The 23556-nt window shown below is 37.4% G+C and overlaps 1 protein-coding gene across 7 annotated transcripts in view; it reads left to right on the forward strand.

Moving 5' to 3' along the window:
- The window catches only part of dagla (diacylglycerol lipase, alpha), a 350361-nt gene that overhangs the window by 175064 nt on the left and 151741 nt on the right, over window positions 1-23556 (forward strand). For 4 of the 7 annotated variants that reach the window (XM_073049358.1, XM_073049364.1, XM_073049361.1 and 1 more), the window contains 2 exons: window positions 20041-20176; window positions 22752-22963. In XM_073049358.1, coding sequence (XP_072905459.1) covers window positions 20082-20176; window positions 22752-22963 — 307 coding nt within the window. In that variant the 5' untranslated portion in view covers window positions 20041-20081. Of the gene's footprint in view, window positions 1-9911; window positions 10032-10989; window positions 11047-15155; window positions 15234-20040; window positions 20177-22751; window positions 22964-23556 lie in introns of those variants that run through there. The other 3 variants (XM_073049359.1, XM_073049360.1, XM_073049363.1) reach the window with 3 other exon arrangements.

Consider the following 23556-nt stretch of genomic DNA (forward strand, 5'->3'; position numbering starts at 1 on the left):
TATACTGTATTGCATAGTACTCTTTTAGTTTTAGTAAAATCTTTAAAGTGTATTCCATAACGGTATCTGGTGTGAGTTTGATACCGTGTGTGTGAGCGCGGCATAAACTTGATTCTCACAGCACCTGCGTGTATGGGAGGTGAGGTTGGTGAGTGGCTGGATCTCCTTTTCCCCTAGACATATACCAGCCTGTTGGGTAAGTGTTACAAAAAGAATACAGGGAATTGGGAAGGAAGCTGAGAAATAGGACCTTAAGGGTAGTAATCTTGGGATTACTGCCTATGACACGCGGCAGTGAGGATAGGAATAGAACAAGGTGGCAGATAAATGCATGGCTGAAAAATTGAAGCGGGGGCAGGGATTCAGATTGGGACCTCTTTTGGGGCAGGTGTAACCTGTACAAAAGGGACTGGTTGTACTTTAATCTGAAGGGGACCGATATTCTTGCGGGCAGGTTTGCTAGAGCTGTTGGAAATTGTTTAAACTAACATGGCAGTGGAATGGAACCAGTATGATAGAGCTGAGGATGAGCCAGCAGGTTTACAAGTAGGTGATGGGTGTAACATGAATGTAAGGAAGGACAAGCCAATGTTTGGGTACAAATGCAGAAAGAGCAATGAGTTAAATTGTACCACAGGGGCAAAATACATAAAGGTGAAAAATGCAGGACATTCTTGGTTGGCAGTTAGGAGGCAGTGAGTGGGAATAAAGGGGGTCTTTATTGTTGGTTGCCAGTGACTAGTGGAAGTCCTCAGGAGTCAGTATTATGATCGCTACTTTTCACATTGTTTGGTAATGATTTGGATAATTGAATTGATTGCTTTATGGCAAAGTTTACAGATGATACAAAGATTGGTGGAGGGGTAGGTAGTGCTGAGGAAGCAATGCAATTGCAGCAGGACTTAGTCAAATTGAAGGAATGAGCAAAAAAAAGTGGCAGATGGAATATGGTGTTGGGAAATGTACAATAATGCATTTTGGTAAAACAAACAATGGTGTGGACTATTATCTAAATGGGAGGAAGGTTCAAACATCAGATGTGCAGAGGAACTTAGGAGTCCTCGTGCAAGTCTCCCATGAGGTTAATTTACAGGTTGTGGAAAACAAGGCAAATGCAATGTTGGCATTTATTTCAAGGGGAATAGAATACAAAAGCAAGGATCAGCCATGATGGAATAGCAGAGCAGACTTGATGGGCTGAATGGCCTAATTCTGCTCCTATGTCTTATGGTCATTACTCTCTGACTCCTTTTGTAAATAGTGGGGATATATTGTTCACACGTGCAGCATTTTGAGATTTTGTTTCCTATTTTCGGCATGCATGGAATTTATTTTTAAAAACAAATACCTTTTCACTGTTGCCATAGAAACCAGTCTGCAGTTCTGTTCTTTTGGGTGTTGATTAGAATTTACACTTGAGGAAATGTTGCTTTTCTTTCAATACAGCTTTAAATTGAAATATTTCATAAAGGCCAAAAGTGATCTATCTCTTTCTGCATCTTTCCTTGTGTACGTTTTTGCCTGAATCAGTAGTATGTGCCTTTGTATTTTCTCACTGACAACCCATTAAATCTAAGGTTGCTGAGGTTTTTCACTTCTTTGAAAAGTCAGATTTCACCCTTTTGAAAATGCACTCTGGGCAGATTGCAAAAAATTGTTACATCCATTTCTCTCTCACTAATGGTTGTTTGCTAGATGTAGGGAGGGGAGATTTTGTTACTGAACCAAGGCAGGTAGATGGAGTTAAGAAGTGGAATAGCCATCGTCTAATTGAAGGTCCAGAACTGAGAAGACAACCTTCACAGCATACCTGCACGGATTTGGTTGGCCATTTCCCTTTGTTTTTTCAAACTACTGGATTAACTTTTGGCACCATAGAGTGAATTCAATTCACCAAGGACTGGTATCTTTTATAGAAAGATTATATTATAATTTATGGTAAATTCCTATTCATATTCATTCCCACAATCCTGATTGAGAAGTTACAGAACCTAGGCCTTTGTACCTCTCTGTGCAGTTAGATACTTGACTTCATAACCGGAAGACCAGAATCTGTGCGGATTGGTGATAACATAATCTCCTTGCTGAAAATCAGCACTGGCACACCTCAGGGGTGTGTACTTAGCCCACTGCTCTACATTTATATACACATGACTGTGGGGTTAGGCATAGCTCAAATACCATCTGTAAACTTGCTGATGATACAACTATTGTTGGTAGAATCTCAGGTGGTGACGAGAGGGCGTACCGGAGTGAGATATAGTGGAGTGGTGCCACAGCAACAACCTGGCACTCAATGTCAGTAAGACGAAAGAGCTGATTGTGGACTTCAGGAAGGGTAAGATGAAGGAACACATACCAATCTTCATAGAGGGATCAGAAGTGGACATAGTGAGCAGCTTCAAGTTCTTGGGTGTCAAAATCTCTGACGATCTAACCTGGTCCCAACGTATCGATGCAGTTATAAAAAAAGGCAAGACAGCGGCTATGCTTTATTAGGAGTCTGAAGAGATTTGGCATGTCAAGAAATAGACTCAAAAACTTCTATAGATGTACCGTGGAGAGCATTCTGACAGGCTGCATCACTGTCTGGTACGGTGGGGATACTGCACAAGACCGAAAGAAGCTGTAGAAGGTTGTAAATGTAGTCAGCTCCATCTTAGGTACTAGCCTACAAAGTACCCAGGACATCTTCAGGGAGCGGTGTCTCAAAAAGGTAGCGTACATTATTAAGGACCTCCAGCACACAGGGCATGCCTTTTTCTCACTGTTACTATCAGGTAGGAGGTATAGAAGCCTGGGACTTCTGGTAAGATGGCGATTGCTTAGCTGCTCTGAACTTTTGTTCTGTTATTGTCACTATCTTTGCACTAAATGTCTCCATTTTTTAAACCTTAGTTAGGAACTTTTTCGGTTTCTTTTACTTGCCTGTGAACACATCTACCTTACAATGTCTAGCAAGAGTTCTAAATCCGGGAGGAAGGAAGTTCCGGCTCTGTCGGCTGAGACCCGCGCTGCGCTCGAACAACTCCGAGACGATATTTTAAAGTAATTTAGAACCACTTTCAAACAGCTGGAAGCCAAACTGGATCGGATCAACGATAGAGTGGACGAACATGCTGAACACTTATCTCGCATCGATTCGACTTCTGAAGATTTAGAAAGTCGTGTTCGATACTTGGAGACTCTCTGTTCCAGCCTAGAGGAAAAATGTAACAAACTCCTTTCCAAAATGGTGGATCTCGAAAATCGCAGCTGACGCTGTAATCTTCGAATTCTTGGGTTGCTAAAGGCCACCGAACAGGGATCAACCGTGAAGTTTTTCGCCGGGTTTCTCTGTGAGATATTCGGGAAAGATTTGCTTCCGAACCCGCCTGAGCTCGAAAGGGCACACAGGGTCTACGTTCCCCCCAGAATTCTGGGCTCCCGCCCGCAACCGGTAATTTTGTGTTTTCATTAATACCAGGTAAAACACCGTCTGATTATGGAGGCACGTCGCAGAGGTACTTTTACTTTCCAAAATACAATCATTCGCTTTGTGGAAGATTTTGCACCCCAGACCTGAAAGATGCGCGCTGAGTTTAAAGGCGTAATGAAAGTGCTTTTTGATCGTGGTTTTAAACCCTCTCTTCGCACTCCTGCCGATTTACGAATCAAGCTTAATACTGGAAGATATAAGTGGTTTAAATCAGTGAAGGAGGCTGAAGCATTTGTGGCAAGTCTTCCGGCTATCCAGTCATCTTCGGAACCCGATCGGACCTCCTAAAACGGTGGATAAGTACTTCTCGTAGTAAAATTACTTTTTCTGGACTCAGACTTTACTTGAATCACTCAGACATTATTCATTGAAACTCTAAGGGCTGTTGACAATCTCTCCCTGGATTTGGTGTGTCTTTTTTAAATAGACATTCTGTGCTTAATGTTTCCCTATGGACGTTTAAATAGTACTTGTGTAATCCATTTTATTCTTGTATAACTTTATCTATAGAGTTCTACAACTGACTCTAACTTGTTTTGGAGGTTTGAAGTCTTTATTGAAGGCCTCCTTGTTTGTTGGTTCACAGTTTAATTGCTGATTTATTTTTTCTTTTTTTTCTATTTATTATTTTCTTTTTTCTTCACCCTTTTTTTAATCTCTGATTTTTTTTCTCCTCTCTGTAAATAGTTGATAAGTACTCTCCTTGAATTTATAATTTTCCCCTTCCACCCTTTTTTTTTCTCCCTTTCTCTTACTTTATTCTTCTATAATTTTTCGCGGGTAGGTTAGTTTTGGTTTTCTTCCGATTTTCTCTGTATTAAGTTTTATATTTCTGCAGAAGATGTTCCAATTTGTAGTTACGTTTTCTAGTGCATAAACTAGTTACTATTTGCTATAGTATTTATACGGAACGGCTGTTAATGACACAGATCTGGAAGTTATATGTGGGTTAATTTTTTTGGTAGAGCTAGCTGCTTTTTTTGGTAGCCGTCTAGTTTTGGGTTGTGTGGGTGGGGTGAGTTTTCCAGTTCCAACGTCACTCACTGTATTTATTGTTTTTCTTTATTGCTCAGGACATGTTTATGTTTTGATTTTACAAATCTATGTTTACATTTCTGCTCCCAGACTGCTATTGTATTGCTTGACTTTTTATATGCCTGCTGCCTTTTATGCATTAGTAATTGATAATGGCTAGTGCACTTAAATTCGTGAGCTGGAATGTAAAGGGATTGAATCACCCTGTTAAAAGGAGGAAGGTATTCTCACATATCGAGTACTTTCATAACCTTCCTCTTGACTAGGGTTTTTTTTTCTTCTCGGTCCCTTGCTTTCAGCTCCCTTTTTTTTCAGGTAGTAGGCATTATTATCCTCTGTTGCTAAGTGTATTCACAGTCTGGGAGTTTGATTGTCCTGATTTATATTCTCTATATTGTGTTGTGGTTGGTCTGGAGTTGTTTTTTTTTTGTGTTGTGGGGCTTGGGGAGGATACTAAGTTTACTTGTCTTCAATTTAGGTGCTTTTTTGTCAAATTCTTTTCCTTTGTAGCATATTGTCATTGTATGCTTAATTTTGCACTGTAGTAATGTTCCTCATTGGGATTTGGGGTTTTTAATTTGTAAAATGTATAGAAAAACTAATTTAAAAAAAAGGAAAAAAAAGGAGGTACAGAAGCCTGAAGGCACACGCTCAGCAATTCAGGAACAGCTTCTTCCCATCTGCCATCTGATTCCTAGATGGACATTGAATCTTAGGGCACTACCTCACTTTTTTTAAATATACAGTATTTCTGTTTTTGCAAGTTTTTTAAATCTATTCAATATAGATATACTGTAACTGATTGACTTGTTTATTTATTATTGTTTTTTCTCTGCTAGATTATGTATTGCATTGAACTGCTGCTGCTCAGTTAACAAATTTCACGCCACATGCCAGTGATAATAAACCTGATTCTGATTCTGTAAGCTACTTGCATCTTTCTCGTATTGATATTTAGTCTCTGTTTTAAGAACTGGTGGAAATGGAAGAATCTTCCATCTAATTAACAGTATAAAACTCCTCTAAAGCAGCAATAATTGCCACTCTTACTCAGAAAGGATGAAGACCATGCAATAGAAATAATGTTACTGGGAATCTTTTCTGATTGGCTATAATCTTCACCTAATTTATACCATAAATGACATATGAGTGCTGATTATGGCAGAAACATTCTGAAATACACTTTTTTTTACAGTATTTACTGCTATTAAGAATGAATCTCAGGGTTGTATATAGTGATATATATCTATGATAATAAATTTGAAGTTCCATTTGAAGAAAGAAGCAGCAGTGCTCTTTTTGGGCCATTTTGGCAATTTTAGTTCATGTAATAGTCTATTTATCAACTGCAGATATGGTGTTTTAATTTACAGTTCATAGCTAACAGAGCAGTTGATGCTACTGCTGTTTGAATACAAGTTTTAATTAGTAACTCAAAAAATTGTTTTAATTGCCCACAGATTTATTTCACCAGGTAATATAGGCAATATGCTGTCATCATGTAGTCAAAGGCCTTGTTGCATCATCTGTTATAAACATTCATGCTTTAGCATTGAGGTAGGTTGTCATGGTGACAGTACTCCTTTAAGTGAACATAACAGATTCAGAGTTAGCCTGAATCAATGCTAGGCAAAGGATGTAAACCACGTGGAGACTTGAAATACTGTTGTAAAAAGCATTTCACAGTGCCAGATCTTGCATGTTAGTACTGCTAAAAACTAAACACAGTGAAGTGCTGCTTAAACATTTGTATTAGCATTTATCTGAAGAATATTTTAATAATTTTGAGGGGCAAAATGTTTTTCAATTATTATACGCAGCAGTTTGAAGATTACTGCTGATCTGACATAATTAATGAGGCAGTGTTTTCTTCAAATGCTGAAGCTTTCCTTACAACTGGAATTATAATTCTGATTGGTTGGAATATTGCTCCTGAAAGAAAACCTTGCTGTTATTTTCACTGCAGTGCTGTTCTATGTATTCTCAAAAAAGGTCAAATGGTAAGATGCTGCTTAGCAAGGTTTTTTAATTTTAATTGTTTTTGACTGTTTCAATGTCTGTATAAGCATTGATCAATTGATGCAATTTTTATTTTCGGAATATTATTTAATGACGCTATTTCTTGAGACACCCTACTATAGATAAACAAGAGAGAATCTAGGATTTTGATTATGTTCTACTGCACATTTTGCTCAAGAATTGATGTGCTGTTTTGCTTACATTGAGCAAGATATCTGCATATTCTTCTAGAATTGTATTGATTCTGAATGTTTTTTTTCTAATAGTTTCAGTCTATTACATGGGAAAAGATTTGTGGATTTTCAAATGTTAGGGTAACTGTCAAGTTTTAAGATGAAAAACATGTAATTTGCTTCCATATAAGTTACAGGGCTTTTTTCCCATTTTGGATACTGATTTCTTATACAGCTCTGAAATTTATATTGTAGTTTATACATTATCAGAAAACTAATTTCATGCAATGTTAGAAGCATATAATTTTGAATATTGTAGGTAAACATAAATGTGAATATTCAGGATAATGTGAATTTTATGATCCCTCTCAATGTCATCACTTTCCATTTCCAAGTTTTTCTCTTTGTCAGATGCTGCTTTTTGGTAATCTTACTATTTTCTTTTGATGCTTCTTTTTTGGGGATTTATGTTTAGTTTTCTTTTCTACTGTGTATTCTTAATTCTGTAAGCAGGTCAATGAGAATTGTTTAGGAATCTGCAGAGTTTTAAAACTTACAAGAAGATGAAATTTATTTCTGGTTTCCTTTCAATCTTTCTTTAATGTGAAGTGGTCTTGTAGCCCATAACTGTGTCATCATACAAAGACTTTTTCCCCCCTTTGAATAACCCAACTCTTCACTTAAAGTTTTCATCTTTTAAATGTTCTACGAATTCATTGATAACCTTCCTTCTCCTGTGCCCTCTTTTTCTTTAGGCTTTGCATGAACAAAGTTTATCTTTTTAAATTTTAATGCATTTTATCTTCTCTTTAATTTGCTGCATACATTTTGCCTGCTTTTTATTCTTTGCCATTAATACCTTGGTTATTAACATAAAACAGTACAGTATGGGCCCTTCGGCCCACGATGTTGTGCTAACACTAACCTCCAAGATCAATCCAAACCTTTCCCTGTGACCTGCTTTTGAAAGGGATCTCAATTACTGTCTGAACTGTTTCTTGACCCTTGCTCCTTACCTTTTCCACTCATAACCTTCTTTTATGCACATCTATCATCTCTCTGATCCATCATTGGAAAAATAAACATCTATACACAATGTTCTCCAGATTTTCTGTCTAATATCCTTGCTAAGTTACTTTCTTTGACTACTCTCTGTGTTGAGTAACTCTGTTAATGTCACACTTCGTTACTACACTCCAGTATAGCCCATGGTCTGGATGAAGAGGTTCAAGCTAATGTTTATTATATTCCTGTAGATCTCACCTGATTATATTAGAAGTCTTGTTTTATGCTGCTCTTTTTTTTGAAAATTTTCACTGTTCTAGTATAATTCATGAGCAAAATTAACAGAAAACATGGGGAAATTTCCTTGCAGATCAAAAGCTGGATATTTTCTATTCATTTACTGAAACCTTTATTTTCTCACCAATATACATATAGAATCACAGAGCATTACAACACAGAAACAGGCCATTGAGCCCATCTAGTTCATGCCTACCTGTTCTGTCTACAGCAGTCCTTAATACCTTCTCATCTACCTATCTGAACTTCTCTTAAATTTTGCAATTAAACTTGCATCCACAATTTACCCCTCTTCCTGTTCCACAGTCACACCACCCTCTGAGGGAAGAAGTTGAGAGGTGCATAATGAAGTACAGTTATCCATTGTGATTGAATGCATTTCACAGGCCTGGAAACTTTGAGGGCAAGGCATTGTGCTGAATCTGTAATCTCATCTGTGTGTGACTGATCAATTTGGGTATAATACACACATTAAAAAATACATTGCAAGTTTGGCAAGGCAGAGCCCCTTTGCTGCCTAGCGTTATCAGCAGTAGGCACAATTTTCCAAGTTGCACACCGTCCTGGAAATATACAGATCATGATCGCAATAGTTAAAATCTTTGGGTTCCCTGTCTAATAGCAGTGTGGGAGTAGCTCTGATGTGGATTGTAGTAGTTTAAGGAAAGGCTCACAACCATATTCTAAGGGGTAATAAATAATCTTGTTTGTAAAATTTACATCTCATAAATGAATTTTTTAAGAATGGGTTAATGCTGTGGTACCCCTATAACATTTATCCATCTTTTGAACCATATTCTTTGAGATACTGACGAGCAAGGCTATCTTGACAATATCAGTTCATCCAGCAATGATAGCTTTTGAGGACTAATTTTTTGTTTTCATAGCCCTTTAGCTTTATAAATGTTTTCTTGATTTGGCACTTAGTTCTGGTTCATAAATTTAGAACTAAACCTTGTGTTAAATTTTATAATATTTTTCATTTGATTTTCCTTAACTCTGTAAAGTCAAGTAATATTAAACTGTATTATGTAATCTATCCATAAGTGACTAGTCTAAACCATTGTGAATCTGCATCTTATTTTCACCAGGACAAATGTATTCTTGCTCAGGTGAAGTACCCAAAGCTGCATACAGTGCTTCAGATTGTGTCACATAAACCTTGCCTCACCCTCTCTCTACCCTTGTTTCAAAATGGTGTCTGAACCTTCAGTTTGCTTCCTTCAGAGCTTTAGAAGATCCACATTATTGTCTTCATTACTTCTTGTCCTTCTGTCATTTCTTGTTCCTAAAATTTATGCTTACACCATGCATATGTTCGTCTTTTCCTACAATCTCCCCTACTTTGATCCCTACATTTTATAAACAATTTGTTCATGATAGCCAATATATGATCCTTCAATCATCTGAACAATGAAGCATTTTGACTTTTCATTCTTTAACTATTTCATCTCCAATTTCAAACCTGCATTTACTAAAAATAAAACATATATTCTTCTTTTGTCTATTAATTATCACAGTTTTCCAACTCTCCATTCCAAACTGCCTGAATATCTTATCACTTCTTGGTTCTAAGTCTGAACTTCATGCCTGAATCCTTCAATTACCGGTAGTATGTGTGTGAAATTAAAGTACTATATATACTTTTTAACATAATAGATTTATATATGCTTACTGAAATTCACAGGTTTTATTATGTATTTCTATGTTCTGCTGTCATTTAACAATGAATTTAATGACATAAGTCTGATTCTGATAAAAGGATTTTTTGGCATCTTTTGATAGTGAACAATTCTTGATACTGGAATTAATTCCAGGTTTATTTAAGTGATCAGATTTAATTAGCTCAACTTAAGTGGCAGTATTCAAACTCATCCTTGATTTTTACTTCTGTTAACTCGCAGCCTATAACACTAAGGTGTACATCAGAGCAGGGATCACGGCTGCCCAGTAAACTGCTCATTCCACTGACAACAAACAACATCCTAGAGGAACTCAGTAGGTTGAGCAGCATCTGTGTGCGGGTGAGGAAAAGCAATGAAATTTTAATGTTTCTGGTAAAAACTCTGCATCAGAGCAGTATATTTTCTGTGCAAATTCAACCATCCTATTCTGAATTCCATAACTGACACTTGCATTTTCAATAATTCTTCTCCCCCCCCCCCATCCCACAGATGCTGTTTGATCCTCTGTGTTCCTACAGCATATTGCTTGTTATTCCATATTCCGTTATCAGCAGCCCCCCCCCCGCCCCCGGGCTCCTCATTCCACTTGGTCACTCAGTTGTCTCAGGAGTGATGGTAAAAGGTTATTGGTTCACTTGTCATCATTTGTCTGTTCTATCCTTGTTTGTTTCCTTCAGAAATTTTCTTTCCTTTCTAAATTTAACAAAATGATTCCCCCAGATTTTGTAATCAGTAATGAGCAAAAGCCATATCCATCACATTGTATTTACTCATGAATTTTCTTTGGGCATTTGCTGGAACTTGCAGGGATAAGCATTCACACAAAAATAATGAACCAAGATGAGTAAGTGGAATTAAGATGCAGATTACCCAGAATCTATTTAATGTTTGCATAGGCTACATCTCTCCCTCTCCCTCTCCACCTCTCCCCACCCCACTGTACCTCCCCCCCTTCTCTAGCGCTCTCTCTCTCTCTATCTCTCCCTCTCCCTCTCTCTCTCTATATATATATCTAGCTCTGTCTCTCTCATTCTCTCTTTTACACTTTTGAAGGATCACTGCAAATAATGTAAAGAAAACTGAGCAGATACCACTAGTAGCCTTATAGTCTGGTAGCTTAGCAACTGGGTATATTGATGCATCATTGGAATTGTGTCTACTCCATATTCACAGTTATGAACAAAAATAATCAAGCTCAGGCTTTTGAGAGGGGTTTAACCATTTGGTTCTTAATGTTTGTGCTGGATCTTTGAAAGAGCTATTCAATTAGTTTTGCTCCTCTGCTCTTTTTGCATAGCCACGGGGATTCATGACATAATGAAGGCCTTAAAAGACACAAAAGGCAATTCACTGCGTAAGTGCTGTTCTGAATTCCATAATTGTTTGATTTTTACAGTTTTATATCAAACTTTATTTAGGGTATTTGAATTATTAATTTTTGACCAGAAGAAATGTGATATTGCCAAGAGCACTAAATAAGGTTAGGTTTTTTTTCGCAATGAACTCATTCTCTAGTTTTTTTTGGATGGAAACTATACATGTTTATTGCTTAGGGTCCCTACAGCTAGCAGATCAGATGGGTTAGAATAGCGATGACCAAAGCAAAAGACTAGTGTCTGACCTGCTTTGCCACTTTAACCATTGAGATATTTTTCAGGGATTTCTTAATGTCACTGACACTGACATCTAAATTACGGTACAGCAATTCTGTGGCTGGAGCTGAGATTTCTAAAATTTGCTAACCAATGGGTGATGTACAGTATAATTGATCATTAATTTAAGGCATCATCATATCTGACCTGTACTATTTTGTAGTTTATTGCATTGATTTCTTTTGAAACTACTGTCTTAATTTTATCCAAGTAAACTTATCTTTTAAGACTGCAATGAAAAACTAATATATTTTTATAGATGCTCAGATATTTTACCCAAGTTTTTGAATTAAGATGGTTTGTGTAAAACTGACTGGCAGTGACACAATTTGAGATATTTTTCTGTGAAGCTATTTTGCTATCAGGCTTTGAAAACATATCCACCTTGAGATCTGTTACTTTTTTATAAGATGGTAATCCTTTTCTATCATGTTCACTTGTGAAAACAGGTGCAGGATATTTACAATTAAGTCACATCTTTATAACTTAGTGTTTTTCTTGGCAGAATTGTTAGCAGAGCTCTTGTTGAAGGTGTTTTTGCATTCCTAATAATAAACAAATAAATGTTTTCTAAATATTGATGGTTGAAGTTAATACTTGTTATTCATTGAAGAAATTCATAATATATCATAATGAAGCTACGATATTGTGGTGAACTACATATACCTGTCTGGACACGCCCCCCCGCTAACTGCTCCTGTGGCTCCTCCCACAGACCCCGGTATAAAGCCGATTGGGGCCTGAGCCCTGCCCTCAGTCTCCATGATGTAGCATGGTGGTCGATTGCTGCTTGTTCTTTCTCCCAGTCAATAAAAGCCTATATCTCGCCTCACGTCTCAGAGAGTTATTGATGGTGCATCAGATATACTTTGTGCATTATTAGCTCTAAATTATTAAGAGGGATTAGGATATGAATTTAACTAGAGTCCTGGCCAGCAGTGGATATAGTTTCAGTTAAGTTAAATCTAAAGTGATTCTTGAAATATGTACGATGAGCAAGAAAATGAGAGTTCAGCAATGATTATTGGACCCTGTTTGATAATTAACAAGGAGGTATTCTTACTTTATGCAGACTGCAAGTATTCACTTCCCAGGTACAACCAAAAGGAAAAAGGTCAATTAAAGTCTTCAATCCACTACAATCTTTTGGGAGAGAAGGAAAAAAAGTCTTGCATTGATTGAACTTTCAGGCTTCACAAAGTCATGGTTGAAATCTGCCTGGTTTTTGCATCTGGAATGAACATGTATATATGACCATTTTGAGCAGGCAGTACAAGGTACTAATATCTTCCTTACCCAGATGACTGACCATTAGACATGCTGGTGAAGAATATTCCAAGAAATTATTTTGAGAGACAATGGATCATTATCCCTCAAACAATGGGAATGTTCACTTCCCAGGTGTAGTAAAAGGAAACGAGTGGCCACCATCCATTAAAATACAATCAATTCGATAGCTACCTTACTGAATTTCACCTTTTAAAAAATTCCTTCAGATATTTCTGAATTTTGGATTTCCTCTGATAGCTTAAAAGTTTCTCCTCTATTTCTGTCCTTGGATTTCAAAGTTCAAAGTAAATTATCAAAGCACATAGATGTCACCATATACAACCCTGAGACTCATTTCCTTCTGGGCTTCATCAATAAATACAAAAACCATAACAGAATTAATGAAAGACTAAACCAACAGGACACACAATCAGTGTGCAAAAGACAACAAACTGTGCAAATACTAAAGGAAGAAAAATAATAAGCAAATAATAAACAAATAATAGATAAATAAGCAAATAAATATCAAAAAGTTGAGATGAAGAGTTCTTGCAATTGAGACCATAGGTGGGAACAGTTCAATGATGTGGCAAGTGAAGTTGAGTGAAGTTATCCCCTCTGGTTCAGGAGCCTGATGGTTGAGGAGTAATAACTGATCTTGAACCTAGTGGTGAGAGTCCTGAGGCTTCTGTAGCTTCTTGGCGATGGCAGCAGAGAGAAGAGAGCATGACCTAGGTGGTGGGGACTCCTGATGTTTATGCGCTTTCCTGCGACAGCTCTCCATGTAGACAAGCTCAGTGGTGAGGAAGGCTTTATCTGTGATAGACTGGGCCAAATCCACTGCTTTTTGTAGGAATTTCCTTTGGTGTTTCCATATCAGGCTGTAATGCTGTCAATCAATAAACTCCACAGCACATCTATCTAAGTTTGTCAAAGTTGTAGATGTCATGGTGATCAAGAGTCATGACTTCAGACACTGGCAGTGAATATCGGTGATCTAGTGCCAGGTCTGGTTTTTGGTAATTTGTTTCAAAATTCATCTTCCTGTTTGATTTCACTCAAATACTACAGTCCTGAGGATGGAAAAGCACATATTGTAACCATAAGCTGATGAATCTGATTAAAAAGTGCGAACCAGTTGCATGTCTGCGCAAATATCAATCTTGACTATCCCCTCCCCCTCTTCTCCCACCTCTTCCACCTCCCACCCACCCCTCTGTTCCAACACCCTCTCTCCCCACCCCCCTCTCTCTGACATACCCTCCTCTCCTCTCTCCCACTCCCCCTCTCTCTCCCACCCCCACTCTCCCCCACCCCCACTCTCTCCCTCTCCCCCTTTCCCTCCCTCCTCTCCCCCTCCCCCCTCTCCCCTCTCTCTCCCTCCCTCTCTCCTCTATTTCTCCCACCCCCTCCTCCCTCTCCCACCCCTTCCTCCCTCTCCCACCCCCTCCTCTCTCTCTCACACCCTTCTCTCCCACACCCCCTCTCACCCCTCTCTCACTCCTTCTCTCCCCCTCCCTCCTCTCACCCCCTCTCTACCCCTTCCCCCCTACCCCCTCTTTCCCTCTCCCCCCTCATGCTGATTGTCTTCCTATCTTCTTTCTCATACACTATCTCTTTCCAGGTCCAACTAATGTGTTCTCTGTCTGTGTGTCTCTCTCTGTCTCTCGTCGTGCCAGTTTCCTTCATTATCTTTCCCTGTGCCTGCTCCATGCACTCTCACTTTTGTTCACTCTTACAGTGAACCAGCCACAATCTGGCTTGACAAGATGGGATCAGTGCCAAATATTTTCATGGCTCATTGATTGATCTGAGCCCTATGATAGTCACAAAAAGTGATTGTAGAATATACAGACTCAGGAATGCATGTTTCTAAAAGTATTGTTGCTCCAAATGTTGAATCATCAGTATGATTCATACCTGTATATCCGTTTCTATTAACTAATATAAAAATGCTCTGCAGTAAAAGACTGGCTAAGCTAATGAAGCAGCATCTTTAATTTGATAACCTTTCAATGTCTGGAGATGTAGAGTATTATGGATAATTGGTGTCTGAAAATCCAGACAATGAAGCTGTTCATAGGCAGTTGCTCTGCTTGTTGAATGGACACCCTGTTGAAATTCATTATGAAATACTGAGATCAATATGCTTCACTAAAATTTAAGCTAAGAATCTAGTTTCAAAATCTTAAGGGATTTTTCAACGTGACTTTTGCTTTTAATACAAAAATAATACTGCTTGTGTGTGTTTCTTTGATTTTCTTGTTTAGTAACAGCAGCTGTGTAATGGAGCTAACAGTAGCAGGTTCCAACAGAGGGACTTTCAAATTCTCATGCCTTTTGAATTTGTTCTGACGTCACTTCCTTTCTACGTTGCAGTTCTGCCTGATGCTCAGTTTAAACATTGTCTACAGAAAGACTGCAATATTGTTTGGTTGTTTACTGTTCCAGCAGGAGTGACAGGTTTCTTTACTGTATATGCAGTCACATTCTGAAGCATTTCAGTTTTTAGAAATTGATTCCCAGTCAATTGAGTTGGCCTCAAGGTGTGTATAACTGGATTGAAATGAAATCATGCAAAAACAGAATGTGCCACAAGGTTTGGGACTGCAGATTTAAGGTATTTATATTATAAGCAGCTTTCATACTTTTTTTTGAAGCATACACTAATGTTAATTTTACTTTTCAAAAATATTGGACTTTATAAGCAAACTTCTGAGATTGTCCATGAAATGCAGAGTGTGAAACCTACAGATGGTCATTCAAGGCCATCATCAATGAATTACAAGTCTTTATTGGAAGTTTTTATTTAGAAAATACGCTCTTTTGGGGAACTGATTATTTTAAAGGGATGTGAAATTTTTTTTGGCTCCACAATAGTTTGGCATGACTTGTGAGAGTACAATAACAAAAATGCAGCAAAATGCTTATAAAGAAACTTCCATGCATTTAAATAAAGAAGAACACTGTAGATTTCTTTGTTGTCAAGCACTCACACTGACTTGACAGGTATCTCACATTTTGTGGTTTTGTTTAATGTGCTGGCCATTAGGTTATTTAATTTGTCTGCTTATCTCCTTCCCTCTAGCTGTTTGCTTATCTCCCACCCTCTAATTGCATTTGTTGTCTCTTTGCCTGCTCTCTCACTCATAGCTGAGACAGCCTTGAGTTGTAGATGGCTCACACCTACATTTTCAAACAAGATTTGTGGATAGCAAATATGGATATTAACATAAGGTGTGTTTACTTTATCCTTGGGTCAATACTACTCATGCTGACATCACCTTGTTATGGGGATCTATGACTAACGCTGGAACTTTACAGGACTTGGACTTTGTTTCCTCACTGTAAATATATAGTGCACCTTTATAAATATACTAATTAATTACTGAATGTTTGTTAATATCAAGAGAAGTCATATATATGGGAGTATTGTAGTAATTTTATTATGACCTTGATAAATGGTGAAGTGCCAATTATTTTTTCTGAAAAATGATGTATCCACTGTGTAGTTACTTTGGAAGTGTTTGGTTATTTTCATTGAAGTAGAATTTTCATAATGGTTTCTAAATTGCAGGTATTGCATACAACGTAATATGTGGAATAGGCCACAATTTCTTGCCCTAGAGTAAAGTACCAAATTATTTGTTTGATTATCATGGTAGAGTGATCATTAGTGTTTGAGTAATGGTAAGTGCTGCAGGTGAATTATCCAATGATGCAGTTAATTTAGATTAGTAGGAAGCTTTTAGGCTTCCATATAACTTGAAAAATATAAGTTATGATTTTCAGAGATGAGGGTAGATGTGGGGTATTTTAAGTTCACGTTTTGCAACAGACTTCAAAATTCAGTGCTGTAACTTTACAGCATCATGGTTTTGAATAATGAACTTCTCGAAGAGGCGCTATTGAAGTGGAGCTTGTGGAAAAACATGGGAACTTGTGTGCCAACTTGATTTTCATGCTTAACTACTTTTGGGAGTTGCTTTATAATGATAATGTGAGTCATAAGAAATTTACAGCGCAGGCCATTTGCCCATTTGTGCCTGCCAATTTAAAAACTGCTACCCTGCCACCTTCCAGCACTTGATATGTAGTCTTGCTCAGTCACCGCTCTTCATATTCACTTCCAAGTTTTATTTTAAATACAATGTACATTTATACCCTTCCTCTTTATCAGGTAGAGAGTTCCCCACTCTTAAAACCTGGGATTTCTTTTTTCATCTTCCCAATAATTCTATACCACACCTGTCTGCTGCAGGAAGTATTCCTTCAGATTTACTTTATCTATCTTCTTTATTTGTAACTGAAAATAAAAATAAAACTGCTGGAGATCTTAAATTAAACAGAAGTATAAATGACCTGGATGAAAATATAGATAGTTGGGTTAGTAAGTTTGCAGGTGATACAAAGATTAGTGGTGTTGGGGAGAACTTGGATGATTAGCAAAGAGTACAACAGGATACAGATCAGTTGCAGTTATGAGTAGAGAAATGGCAGATAGAGTTTAACTTGGAAAAGTGTGAAGAGATACACCTTGGTAGGTCAAATGTAAAGAGACAGTACACTGTTAAGGGCAAGAGGGATCTTGTGGTCCAAGTTCATACTTCCATGAAAGTAACTCCACAGGTTAATAGGGTCGTTAAGAAGGTCATTATTAGTTGAGGCATTGAGTTCAAAAATCAATAAGTTATTTTGTAGCTTTATAGAAATCTAGCACCTGGAATATTGCATACAGTTGTGGTTGCTCCATTATAGGAAGGGTGTTGTGGCTTTGGAGAGGGTACAGAAGAGGTTTACCAAGATTATTATATCCACCTCTGTCCATTATTTTACCCTTGCCTACTCATCCTGTTATTAACAACACAACACAGATAAAGAGGCATAATATGCTTTTAAGTGCTTCAGTAACTCATTTGTTTTTTCATTATCAGAGATTATGCCTTTGTTCTAGCCATATCTTGTCTAACTTCTCTGCTATTACAAACTATTTTCTCTCTTAACCAGGCTTGGAATTGATTTTTTTCCCTCAGTTTTTCTTTCCCCAGAGGCTGCCAGAACTGCTGAGTGTTTACAGCATTTTTGCTTATGATAGCATCTTAATAATTTTATGATTCTTAGGAATTTTATGTATCTTAGCTGTGTTTGTTCAAAAGAAAGCAACCATAGCCTATATAGGTTTGCCTCATAGCCACAATTTTCTAGTTAGAAAATATTGATATGAAATTTCCTCTGCACTCTCTCCAGTATCACATTTTCGTGATGGTCTAATGAGGTGATGAAAATCATACACAATAATTACTGTTAAATGATTGCTGAATAAAATTAAAGTATAATTTCACCACTCTTTTTACATTCAATGCCTTGGCTAATAATGGAAGACATCCCATTTGCTTTTTGGACTTGTTAGTGATCTTTAAGGCTACTTTTAATGATCTGTGAACATATGTGTTCCATCTGTTCTTCCATACCTGCCATTTATTGTGTATCCCCAAATATTTTCCAAATTCACAAATCTCCAAAGAAAATATAAATGGACAGATTTTTGCCCTGCCTGTTCTTGTGTATTTTTGTTATGTTTAATGTTTCTCTCCTCAATGTCAATCCATTGATAACTGCAAAATGGAGGCACTTGATAAAATAGGCCAAAGAGGGCATAGTTTAAGGGAAAATCTTGCCTGACAAATCTGTTGGAACTCTTTGAAGAAATAATAAGCAGGATAGACAAAGGAGAATCAGTGGATGTTGTATATTTGGATTCTAAGAAGGTCTTTGACAAGTTGCCACACATGAGGCTGCTTAGCAAGATAAGATCCCATGGTATTATAGCAAAGATACTAGCATTGATAAGGCATTGGCTGATTGGGAATAAAGGGAGCCTTTTCTGATTGGCTGCTGCAGACTGGTGGTGTTCTGCAGGGGTTGGTGTTGGGACTGCTTTGTATGTTTATGTCAATGATTGAGAAATCAGAATTGATGGTTTTGTGGCCAGGTTTGTGGACAGTGCAAGGATACGTGGAGGGATAGGGTGGCTGCATTGAGAAAGCTGCATAACTGCAGAAGGATGTAAATAGATTAGGAGAATGAGCAATGAATGGCAAATGGAATACAGTATCAAGAAGTGTATGGCCAAGCACTTTGATAGAAGGACCAGAAGAGTAGACTATTTGCTAAACATGAAGCAAATTCAAAAATCCAAGGTGCCAAGAGACTTGGAAGTCCTCATGCAGGCTCTCATAAAGGTTAACGTGCAGGTTGAGTTGGCAAATGTAATGTTAGCATTCGTTTCAAGAGGGCTAGAGTACAAAAACAAGGATATAATGCTGAGGCTTTATAAAGCACTAGTGAGACCTCATTGGAGTTTTGTGAACAGTTTGGGCCTCTTATCTGAGAATGTTTGTGCTGACGATGGAGAGAGTTCCGAGGAGGTTCACGAGAATGATTCCTGGAATGAAAGGTTTATCGCATTTGATGGCTCTGGGCCTGTACTCGCTAGAATTTAGAAGACCGGTTGTGGGGGTGGGGAACAGATCTCATTGAAACTAATCGAATGTGGAGAGGATGTTTCCTATTGTGGGGGAGTCTAGGACAGGAGGGCACAGCCTCAATATAGAGGGATGTCCATTTAGATCAGGATGAGGAAGAATTTCTTTAACCAGAGGGTGGAGAATCTGTGGAATTCATTGCCATAGAAGGCTGTGGAGGACAGGACATTGGGTGTATTTAAGGTGGTTGTTGATAGGTTCTTGATTAGTCAGAACATGAAAGGTTATGGGGATGGCAGCTGAGAAGGGGGTTGAGAGGGAAATGGATCAACTATAATGAAATGACGGAGCCATTTCGATGGGCTGAATGGCCCAATTCTGCTCCATGTCGTATGATCTTAATTCTTCTTTTCAGGTCATAAAATCTGGTATTGGAGTTACTTTTTACATAGTTTTATGTTTTAATCAGGCTGTTTTATCATATTGAGGTTCCATTTTAGTTCTGCAAGTTGTCCCATTCTCCCTCTTCAAATTATCAAGTTGTAAAGAAACTTCTCAAGTGATCGATACACAGCTACACAATCTATAGTAGTAGATATAATTGTTTTGCTCAGCTTATTCTGTTTCTCTATCTCAGCATATGTTTTTAAATCTGCCTTTTTTGTAGCACAGTTATTACAATCTGACTAGTTGAATTTTATTAATAGGAAGTCTCAATATGTAGTTAAACTGGATGGTAAAGTTATTAAGTACAATTGTTTGGTTATATTGTAGTAAATATTAAATAGTGCCTTATAGGTGATTCTGCAGTAGTAGTGGGATATTTTTGAAGTCAAATAAAAATGTTATGTGCGTCATTTACAAAATTAGGTCTGGGAGTCTTTATTTGGTCTGATTGGAAGAATTGTTCTATTAAAAAATTGCTTGTTTTATTTCCTGTAGGAGTCTGGCATTAATGAACAAATTAATTGTTGGCCGAGATCATGCCAGGGATTGTGATCTTCAGGCGGCGCTGGTCAGTAGGGAGTGATGACTTGGTCCTGCCAGGAATCTTCCTCTTCCTCATTCACACTACCTGGTAAGTGTCTTTCTCTTAATTACAATGAAATTGATCTTACTCCTCCAAATGACCTGTTTTATGGACTAAAAATGAGGTGGAATTTAATTGGAATTGTCACAATTACGTGAATTTGTCTTGAAGACGCAATAAAGAATTAAGCATCTTTACCGTAGTCTTTCCTCTTTGCCAGAAAACTCAGGGAAGTATCAAAAAAATCTTTCCCTCAAAAGACAGCTAGTTATGTTTCAGTTACATAGGGCATAGGTGAGACTAGTATTGGAGTACTGCGTACTGTAGTAGCTACCTTGTTTAAGTTCATTGAGGGCTAACTAGATTAAATGTGGAATGATAAATTATCTTAGGAGGAAAGACTGGACAGGCGAGGCTGTATTGATTAGGCTGTTTCTTGAATGAAACTCGCCGGGCCTTGGGGTGTCTTGATAGGATGGAGGTGGAGACATTATTTTTTTCTTGTGGGAAAAACTAAAATGCTTAAATGTAAAGGATCACCAATTTATAAAAGAGATGGATTATTTTTTCCTATTGGAAATCACTTCCTCAGAGGGCAGTAGTAGCAGAGGCTTTGAATCTTTTTATTGTAGGCGGAAATGAGGCATAGAGATGACAGAGTAGGGTTTGGCAAATGTGTTCCTTTGTATGTGTGTCCAAAAGGAGCCAATCTTTTACTTAACATTGCAAAGTTAAGCTCACTGGTGTTTTAAATTGAAAGTGCTGAACAAAATCTAATGCATTGAATCAGTGTCATGTTGAGGGTGATAGGTCTACCAAAGCTATTTAGAATCACCCGTATAATGCGTAGCATGTGTTTAACGTGTTGAGGTGAATTGCATCAGATTCAATTGGATAAAATGCAATGATATTTTTGGACAGAAATAGCCGTGCCACTGATGAGCTGAATGAGTACGCAATCTAAACTTGCCCACGTTGATTGAGGAGAAATTATTGGTTAAGAATTATGTCAATAGTACATCATTTGTCATTGGAATGAACAGATAGATGAGATTCTACTCTTCATTGCAACTTCAGTGTAATATTATATGCTCATTTCTTAAGAGCATGGCTTGAAAAACAGGTGCTGGAAACCAAAGTAATACACACACAAAATGCTGGAAGAACTCAGCAGGCCAGGCAGCATCTTTGGAAAAAAGTAAGCAATCAAAGTTTCAGGCTGAGGCCCTTAATCAGGACTTGGAAACAGGGTTGGTTAATTCAAATAGAATCCTCTTAGCATTTTGAATACCTACTTTAAATGACTAGTCTTATAAATAAAAGGAATGTGCTAAGCTTGATTTGACCTTTTAACATTGAAATTGGTCCATTACAAATCAAATACAAATACGTTCTTCCCAAGTTATATACTTGAAGAGGACCTTTTAGATGATGCTTGACCATAGTGGTTTATGAACAAAATATACATTCTGCCACCTGTATTGCAGTTTCATTGAGATAAAGGTAACATTTAATTAAGCTTTCTGAGGTCGTTTTGTAGGTCTACAGTAATTTTATAGGTATTTCCATTACTTGGCCATTTAAATCCTTTTAATCCTTTACTTGCTTTGCCTTTTGCTCCTTAGAAAAAAATCTGTGATGATTCTGTAATCCAAAATCATAATTTAAACTTTAACTGTAACTCTTTTGCACACTGAATTAATCTGTTAAGTGTTGGAGACAGCCAAATTATGGTAAAACAAATGGGAACTGTCAGCGTTCATTGTATAACTCGGGGCCACTTTCATTTTCAATATGGTAATTGGAATATATTACAATGTGAAAATTAATGAAAAATGATTTAAATATTCCCAGTAGTTTGTTTTATGGTGTAATTAGGTCTGTATGTTTGAATATAGAAGCTGGAATTGGCTGATCATTACTTTTCTATACTGTTTTGATATCAACATCAAAATATTTCAGAGTGAGTAATGCCAATATTATTTTCTTGCCAGTCTTGTTCACCCACAACGGCTCTTATTTTACTATATATGCAGAAAATGTTGTCAGTGACAGTTACATGTCAACCCACCAGAGTTTTAAAAATCTTCACGCATAAGTTGAACTAAAAAGGTAAAAATTATGGTTATATACACAATATTAGGGCAAGGTCTATCAGATTTTAAGTAAGATAATGCTCAGTTTGACTTAATCCATTAATACAGGGGATCAAAGGTTAAACCATTCAGATCTTTAACAATATCTATTAAGTGGTTCCAACAGATAGTGTACCCAGTGAACTAGGTCTGTCTATCACATTCATTGGCTACAATTTTGCTGGTGTTCCTCCATTGCCCACTTCTACCACTCTTGGTCACTGCATACCCTAGATTTACTCGTACTGGATGCCAAGGACATCATTTAACTTCTGAACTGTTGACCAATTTATTTAAAAAAATGTAAGTGTGACTAGAGATTACACAGATGTTAATTAGTTTCAATCACTTTGTTAAATATCTCTCTCTGTTTTTTCTGTCCCACCTTCTTCTTTCTTCCTTGATTTTCCCTGATCTTTTCTTCCCATTCTCCCCCTGCCTTCTCTGCTCACCCCCCCGCCCCCCCCCCCCCCCCAACTCCTTCACAGGTTTGTGGTGCTTGCTGTAGTTCTATTTGGCCTAACCTACAGCCCTCAGGAGCCATGTTCACTCAACTTGGTAGATCATGGCAGAGGCTATTTAGGCATTCTCATTGCCTGCATGATATCCGAAGCTGCTATAATCTGGCTGAGTATGCGAGGAAGTATTCTTTACACAGAGCCACGTGATTCAATGCAGTACATTCTGTACATCCGAATGGGTAAGATATTGTAAAGTATCGTAGTGTGTTGTAATTTGTTGTTCTGGGACATTAAATTATCTTTCAAAATGTTATAACAACTAGATTAATATCTTGATCCTACCACAGTATTAGAAAACTTCCCAAATTGAATTTGTAATCCTTTTCATGCTTACTGTTTCAAAATGTATATATTTTAGATGCAGAAGCATAAGCTATCTTTCAAGTGAATATAATCATAAGTTACAATGAAAATGGATTGGTCTGATTTAATTGGTTAAAGCTTGGTACTGAGCTTTCTATTTTCCATTAATCAGTCATTGTATGGAGATATTTGCAAGTGTTAATGTAATTTGTCATTAGATTTCATACATTCTCTATTTTCTTTATTGCAAATATCTAATCTGTACTTGTCAATTTGTCAAATTATGATGGAGTAAAAGGCATAAAAGCATGAAAATGAAATCACAAAATATGTTCAGGAAACTGGATGGTTCATCAAGATTTAAAACTGTAGTGTATGCTGCTATAAAATAATCAGTTGTGGATAATGCCCATAATTTGCTATCTTATTACCTGTACTAGGAAAGATTGAAGAAACATTCATTTTGCAC

The sequence above is a fragment of the Hemitrygon akajei genome, chromosome 6 (genome assembly GCF_048418815.1).
Source record: "Hemitrygon akajei chromosome 6, sHemAka1.3, whole genome shotgun sequence".
In the NCBI taxonomy this organism is placed as follows: domain Eukaryota; kingdom Metazoa; phylum Chordata; class Chondrichthyes; order Myliobatiformes; family Dasyatidae; genus Hemitrygon; species Hemitrygon akajei.